Source organism: Diabrotica virgifera, chromosome 1 (assembly GCF_917563875.1).
Source record: "Diabrotica virgifera virgifera chromosome 1, PGI_DIABVI_V3a".
Taxonomy (NCBI): Eukaryota; Metazoa; Arthropoda; class Insecta; order Coleoptera; family Chrysomelidae; genus Diabrotica; species Diabrotica virgifera.
This window is the reverse complement of record NC_065443.1, coordinates 29,255,733-29,264,163: the sequence shown is the minus strand read 5'-3', so window position 1 is coordinate 29,264,163 and position 8,431 is coordinate 29,255,733. Positions and strand designations below refer to the sequence as shown.

The following is an 8,431-nucleotide window of genomic DNA, read 5'->3' as shown; positions in this document are numbered from 1 at the left end:
ATAATTCTTGTATTTGCACGAATCTGCCACACATAGGTACATGTGAAGATACGTTATGCATTTATTAAAGGGTAATTAACATAACTAAAAAGTTCAAAATATTTTCTACAAAACATTGTTACGCTCTTTTCAATTGCGGTATTACCTTTTTGAAAAATTAATATATACAGAGGGAAAAAATTGAAAAAAAAAAACATATTTTTACATAAACAACCAGTAAAAACACAACTTCTGGCAAACCGATTCTCCTGGTTCACCACATCCATTTTGTAAATCAGAAAAAGAACCTATGTACCAAATTTGGTTAAAATCGGACTTTTCGTTCAACAGTTATAGTACTATTAAACACATATGTATAGCCGCCACTTTGAATGACTGCCATTTTTGTAAAAGGCAAAATCTGAGATGGCCTCATACCTAACTTTGAACCTTAATATGTGTAGTATATGTGGTCCAAATTATATGCTTGTATCATTAAATGTGCAATTGTTTCACATATCGGCCGCACTACTTTTGATACCGATACAGCGATACTGCGACAGCAAAATACACTTTGAGATTTGTATCGAGATAGTGATATCTGCGACAGGTATCGATACCAATCTGAACGTGAATGGGACCTTTTACATACATTTTATTGAGGCCGTTCACATGCTAACAAGCGTTTAAGGTCTGAATAAAATGTACGTAGTTGTAATCACACGTTATTAAAACGCGCGTTAAGCGTTTGTCATGTGAATGTGGCCTTAGGGCAGGTAATCATGTGTATCTTTCTGTACAATGTCTAATTTATCCAGACTAGTATCTAAGGATCAACGTGGTTTCTTGATGGTTCTTTTAAGCTTTATGTGCAAAGAAATGGGTTAGAGAAAATTTTAGTATTTACTTAATTGAATGACATATACAGCCGGTTTCCGAAACGTTATTCAAATCTCCGATCATCTAATCGGATGTCAGATTTGATCAACTGTTAACCTGTGATGGGTTTCTCAAACGCCAATTATTGTAAAATTGCATAATCATAGATCATGTAATCGATGATCTGACATACGATTTGGTAGCGATACTGTCACAATTGGCTGTTATCCTTCAAAATTTCAATTATATTAACCTCTAAATCCAAACTTGTATCTTTAGATTCTAAAGGTGCATTCTCTCTTACGTACTATCATTTTTGTTTGGGGCAAGAATTGAACGAGAGCATTTTAAAAATGAGGCTAGGTAATGTGACGAGAGTTGGAGATATAAAACAGTTTATTTATGATCTATAATATTTTATAATCGTATTTTTATTTTTGGTCTATATATTTACTTTTTATACTTATTTTTAATTTATTTACCGGCTGTTTTATTGTCTTCAAAGTTAGCTGCTATAATTTCTCACACGTTTTCCTTCTTATTTACATCGCTATAATCATTTAGGTCCTGCTTTTTAGAGCTCTGGCCTCTCAAAAAATAGCTCTATGAGTCTAGCATCCTTGTTATCTTACATTTTTAAAAGAAAAAAATATAAATTATATAATCAAATATAAAAATATTTTAAATTATTTCTTCCATAAAAAAATCTTATTTTTATTGAATAATATGATTTATATCATTTATATATGTGTTATTTGACAATTTTTTCCCATTATTTGTTAATTACAGTAATTAAAAAACTAAAAACAACTCTTAACAGCCCGTTAATCGACGGATAGTCGCAGATTAGGTAACAGTCCATTTTTACCGCCGTTTGACAAGCGAAACTGGTTAATCGACCTTTCGGAGATTCAAAACACTCATGATCGGCTGTTAACTAACGATTAATCTTATGTCAGGTGATCGACTGTTGTTAAAACTAGTTTGGTTGACGTTTCTGACGCATTTAATCTATTGTTAATCGTCGATTACATAATTTTTGAGATGATCGTCCTTTCGGAAACCGGGCGTTACAGTACGTAAATCGTTCAGCTGGATATAGGGAATATACATTGAGATATTTTTGGAAACTGCGCTCTCTCGATGAGAATATGGTTGATAGCATTAAAGAGCATTAACCTTAAAATTGACAATTCACTTTAACTGACATAAATAAACGTCAAAACATGACAATGTAGTAGCTAAATATTTTTGTAGACCTGGATCCCGCGTACCAAAAAAAAGTTGATTAATAGCAAGCTGAAAATTTGTTAATAGCTTAACGATGTCTAGTCGGACAAATTTTGATGTACGGAAACACTGGAACAGGGGAAGTATTAACTGTGAAACAGGTTAAAAATTTGGAACGTCAGACTATGAAAACGTTTCATGTATTTTGTCGGACAGAACTTCCAATGGATTTATTACCACTTCATTAAACTCTCATACAAAAATCAGACTGGTGTTTATCACCCACTAGGTATTTTAATGAGTGGAACACGAAGAAAATGTCAAATGGCAGGAATCGTATTGGTTAGTAATAGCAGTCTGATTTTTGCATGACAGTTTAATGAAAGGGTAACACTCCACGGAGAAAATAAAATTCCTGTAGCAGGCTGTATACCATAAATCACAAAAAATACAAGATCCTTTGTAAAAGGTATATTTAATAGACGCCAATAAGGGTTGCATCACAAAAAAACGTTTTCGGATTAATAGGTAATCCATCATCAGTGTTAAGCCAATAGCATGCATGCGTGAGCCACCAAAAAGTTATGGGTGAACACCCTTTAAAAGTTTCAAGATCTTAAATATTACTACAAATTATTATTATTACAGATGGATGTTGCAAATATTCCTGGATATAACCCAGGGCAACACAGGACTCTTCTAACCCACGTGGATGTGATATGTAAGGATATTAGCCAAAAATCATTACTCGGGAGGTTTTTGGGTCGCTGACGACCAATATGACATCGGAAGTGATCTACGGAGTACCTGGTACCCAGGGTATCTACTGTTTACCTCGTTTTCTGGAGTTTTCGGCAAATTCATTAAAAAATAAGCCAAACATCATTACTTACGAGATAAATAGTAGGTACCCTGGGCACCAGGTACAGTGGAGATCACTTCCGATGTCATATTCGTCGTCAGAGACCCCAAAAACCTCTAAGTAATGAATTTTAACTAATTTTTTAATGAATTTGCCAAAAACTCCAGAAAACGAGGTAAAAAGTAGGTACCCTGGGTACCAAGTACTCCGTAGAGCACTTCCGATGTCATATTCGTCGTCAGCGACCCCAAAAAACCCCCAGTAATGATTTTTTGTTAATATTTTAATAAATTTGCCGAAAACTCCATAAGAAGTAGGTTCCCTGGGCACCAGGTATTCCGGAGATCGCTTCCGATGTCATATTCGTCATTAGCGACCCCAAAAACACCCGAGTAATTATTTTTGACTAATTTTTTAATAAATTTTTTGCCGAAAACTCTTCGAGACGAAATAAAAAGTAGGTACCCTGTTCATCAGGTACTCCGGAAATTACTTCTGATGACATATTCGTCGTTAACGGCCCCAAAAACCCACCGAGTAATGATTTTTGACTAATTTTTAATGAATTTGCCGAAAACTCCACAAAACGAGGTACACAGTAGATACCCTGGGCAGCAGGTACTCCGGAGATCACTTTTGACGTCATATTCGTTTTCAGCGACCCTAAAAACCCTCGAGTAACAAAATTTAACTCATTTCAGCCGATAATTGGTTGAGTTCTGAATTTTTTTTATTGTATGTTTGAGATGCACTTTAAGAATGCATTTTTTGTATGCAGTTTTATTTTTCAATATTATATCCTGGCTCCGGTTTACAAAGTTTCCTGGCGCATTCACGAATCGAATGCAAAAAGAAATATTAAGATCCGTCTTGTCCTTTTTTTCGGAGGTTCAGTAATTTATTGCTTCGACTATAAGGGAATCAGAAAGCTGAATATTTTAAAAATTAAAATTATTAACTCATTAATCATATTCTTTGTTTTTTATTTATCAACCTTGCTTCAAAACTCACTCATTCTACTCGTTCTAACAGCTCTATTGCTCCAGTAACTCGTACTCGAATCGACTCGAAAAGAAGCTTCGACTAACACAGGTTAGCGCACAATTATCTCAACGTATATTCCCTATGTCCAGCTGAACGATTTACGTACTGCATAAAAGAAAGCATAAGGAGAAATCTAAATCTAGGTAGTTGATTTGATTGTCTAGAGTCTAGAACACGTTGTATTTATGAAAGTACGCTGATTCAGATTTGATTAAGGAAGAGGGCCTCCACTATGTACTTACACGTATTTCGGCTTTAACTTCAGCCTCAGTCTCATCGGAGCACCTGCGTAGAGGCACTGAACTGGAATCAAATCTTTTCATCTCTTCGGTGTAATTACTAAATTATTTAATAAAGATACAACTATAGTTCAGAGAAATAAGGAAAAAAAATATCCTGTTGGTGACACAACCCCCTCCAGGCCGAAACTAAATTTTTTAAATAGTATGGACATCTATATTAATATAGTATTTTTACTACAAAAGCGATATTACGTAGGTAAAAATTTTTGATGTAAGAGAACTGTCAAAACATTAGAATGTGATTTTTCATTATTGCCATTTTTATTATAAACATGGTAATAATGAAAAGTCACATTCTAATGTTTTGACAGTTCTCTTACGTCAAAAATTTTGACCTACGTAATATCGCTTTTGTAGTAAAAATACTATAACCAATATGTTTTCTGTAGCCGATTTTGATGATATACATAGTTATAAACAAATGAAGATCAAAAAACGGTAAATTTTTGCTTTTTTCGTCTATTACTAAAAAGTGAAGCATTCTAAACAAATTTGAGAGCGAGAAACTCATAAATCGTATAAAAAAACTTCAACATGGCGTTCGCTGAAGAATATGTCTATCCTTATTGGTTGCGTAGAAAATTGCAAAATAAATCATAAATTTTTAGTTTTTATAAATATTCATAACTTATGTAAAAATTAAATTAGAACGCTCTTATTACACGGAATGCTAAGACTTCTGGTGCTTAAATCATACCCTAAATTTCAAAGCAATTGGTTAAACAGTTTAAAAGGTATTTAATTTGTTTATCCCAAATAAATTTTTTTTGCAACGCTATAAGTCAGAAAATCATAAAGTTACATTAATACTTTGGATAGCTTATGAAAGAAAAAGATTTATACTACTAACTTAATTTAAAAAAATAATTCTAAATGCTGCAAAATTATTTTGCAAAAACATGTGAATTAAAAAAAGGGGGGGCTAACTTCGTCCCTAATTGTCCTAGGACAATTGTTTTTCTTTCTAAATATGTATAAAAATTCAGTCTTTCCAAATATGAAAAAATAATTTTTCTACGGGTAACGGTAAAAAAGTTATTCTAATTGTTTATAAGTAAGCAAAAAAATCCACTTGTTTTTGCAAAATAATTTTGCACTGTTTGAAATTACTGTTTGTCATTTTTTTTTAATTAAGTCAATAGTATAAATGTTCTTCTTCCATAAACTGTCAGAAGTCTTACTGTAACCTCATAATTTTCTGACTTACAGTATTGCAAAAAAATGAATTTAGGATAAACAAATTAAATAACTTTTAAACTATTTGACCAATTGCTTTGAAATTTAAAATATAATTTAAGCACCAGAAGTCTCAGCAATTCGCTTAATAAGAGGGGTCTAAGTTAATTTTTACATAAGTTATGAATATTTATAAAAACTCAAAATTTATTATTTATTTTGCAATTTTCTAAGCAACCAATAAGGACAGACATATTCAGCGAACGTCATATTGAAATTTTTTAGACGATGTATGAGTTTATTACTCTCAAATTTGTTTAAAATGTTTAACTTTTTGGTTATAGACGAAAAAAGCGAAAATTTACCGTTTTTTGATCTTCATTGGTTTATAACTATGTATATTATCAAAATCAGCTACAGGAAACATAAAGGTTATTAATATAGATGTCCATTACTACTCAAAAAATTTGGTTTCGGCCTGGAGGGGGATGTGTCACGAGAAAAATCTTATTTCTCTGGACTACTAGCACCATCTGTGAATAGTTATTCAGAAGAGGCAGGAACTAAAATTCAGATCGTTATTCTCTGCGTTTTCAAAAAATGCAAAGCAGAACAGAGTGGTGAATTAGTCGACAAGAGGATCTATAATTGCATCCACGACATATCGTTCACCGTGATAATAATCTTTAGCTAACTAGCTCCTTTTACATCCACAAAATTGAACATAAATATAATGAAAGTAAAGATGATTCAGATTTGATGACAGAACAGGGCATCCACTATGTGCGGAGCATCTGTGTAGATGTACTGCACTGGAATCAAACTTTTCATCTCTTCGGGGTAATTATTAAAATTATTACCAAATATGCAAGTAGCACCATCTTTGAATACTTAATCAAAAGAGGCAGGAACTAAAATTCAGACTCTGTTCTGCTTTGTATTTTCTATCTTAAAAAAACGCAGACAATAAAAATCCGAATTCTAGTTCCTGCCTCTTTCGACTAACTATTCATAGATGTGCTGGTTGCATCTTTGGTAATTTTTTCCATATATCATAAAAGATGATACATGAAAGATATTTTTTCTTGGAGCGCCACCAATTCTTTAATGAAGTTTCACTGGATGCCAAAACAACAATATCATATAAAAATCCATATATTGTCTAATTTTACGTGATAGAAGGTTTTTCAAAAGTTATCATGTCAGTTATATATGACCGACATGGCTTCACCTTAAAAATTTTCGTCAGTCATATCTGTCTGACTTGGCCTTAAAAAGTTCAATAAAGATATTTACAAGAAGCGTAACATTGGCGACAGCGGTAGGATAGAAGGATAGAAGAAGTATTTAATTATTTTTGAATAGTTAATACCGGACAAGACGAAAACAACGGGTTTATTGGAAAAAATTACGACAACAATTTCTTCAGGATCTTCTAGGGGGGACTTTAAACTTTGATTTAGTCACTTTCTGACTTTCATCATAACAATAACTTTTAACCAACTTATTAAGCCTTGAAAATCGACATTTTGCGGTTTTTTCAATTTTAAATTGTTTATAACTCGAAAACGATCAACTCTATAGAAAAATTACAGGAGACCCTTTTTGTCCACAATGGTCCAAAAACCTAACAAAAATTTGTACGGGCCAAAAATACTGATTTCGGCAATTTGGTTAAAAAAAAATTGTTAAAAAAAATTGGACCACTTTTCACGTTGATGACTTCTTGAACCTTATTCTGGGATGTCTCACGAATGTGATTATGCAAAAGAATCTCATGGGAATATTTTTTCTAACGAACCCGCCGTTTTCACCTTGTCTATACGAGATCTACAGAATTTGGTAAGGAAATGGATACGTCAGGACCCCCCGCATGGTTTATAAAAATGAAAGAAGATGAAGAAAAGCGAAGACAAGAAGAGAAAGTGGAAAAGGAGCAGCGTAGGGAGGTAAAGGAAAAGCGTAGGCAAGAAGTCGAAGAGATGCGTAGACAAGAAGAGGAAGAGAAGGAGGAGAGGCATAGACAAGAAGAGGAACTGAAGGAGGAGAGTCGTAGACAAGCAAAAGTAGAAGTTATGAACAGTTTGTCCCAAATTCATGAAAATTTTCAGTTATAGGTAAGTCGAATTACTAATAAAACAGATATATTAGAAGAAAAAGAAAACTATTTAGAAAATAAAATTGAACAGCAACAAAGCAATTTAGAGAATCAAAAAACGATTTAGAATATAGTTCAGAAAAACAAATAGTCGAGTTAGCAAACAAAATTAATACCCAAGCTTCTTTATCTCATATTGTTTCAGTTACTAATGTCGAATCCGAACAAACAGCCTTTTCTTCTTCCATCGTTGATCCAGGCACAATTAGAAGTAGCAAAATTTTAAACCCACCCACGTTCGATGGCCAAACAGCGTGGGAAACTTATCGTTTTCAATTCGAAAATGGCTGGAATGAAAACGCAATGGCAGCTTCCTTGGTGGTGTCGCTTCGAGGGACTTTTTCTATGTAGGATCAATCTACGGAACTGTCATAACATTATTTTATGTTCACACCGAAGAGATGAAAATACTTGATTCCAGTTCAGTGCTTCTACACAGGTGCGCCGATGAGGCCCCGTTCTGTAATCAAATCTGAATTATCTTTAGTTTGATTTTATTTGTTTTAACTTTTGTGGGTATAAAAGGAATAAGTTCGCTAAAAATTGTTATCATGGTGAACGACAGGTCGTGGATGCAATTATAGATCTCTTTATCGACTAATTCACCACTCTGTTGTGCTTTATATTTACATCTTAAAAAGCGCAGAGAATGACGATCCGAATTTTGGTTCCTGCCTCTTTTGACTAACGTTGTATTTATTTCTTTAATTAATTGTAGCTTTCACCATTTTGATTTTAGCAAATTACACCGTAAAACGAGTAACAGCCAATGAAAGATAACATTACGAAGGCACATAAATG

General features: G+C 33.2%; 1 protein-coding gene across 1 annotated transcript; it reads left to right on the top strand.

Annotated features, from left to right (window-relative positions):
- The first annotated feature begins 7,358 nt into the window (after positions 1-7,358).
- Positions 7,359-7,981, top strand: LOC126889637 (uncharacterized). Its single transcript, XM_050658140.1, has 2 exons — positions 7,359-7,554; positions 7,776-7,981. Exons 1-2 carry the CDS (start codon positions 7,359-7,361, stop codon positions 7,979-7,981), a joined length of 402 nt encoding a protein of 133 aa, XP_050514097.1.
- The last annotated feature ends 450 nt before the right edge of the window (positions 7,982-8,431 follow it).

Bases quoted from the DNA above. Each gene is read 5' to 3' on its own strand.
- LOC126889637 (XM_050658140.1), top strand. From the start codon at position 7,359: ATGAAAGAAGATGAAGAAAAGCGAAGACAAGAAGAGAAAGTGGAAAAG. The intron at 7,555-7,775 runs GTTTGTCCCAAA...ATATTGTTTCAG, and splicing joins AAAAGTAGAAGTTATGAACA to TTACTAATGTCGAATCCGAA.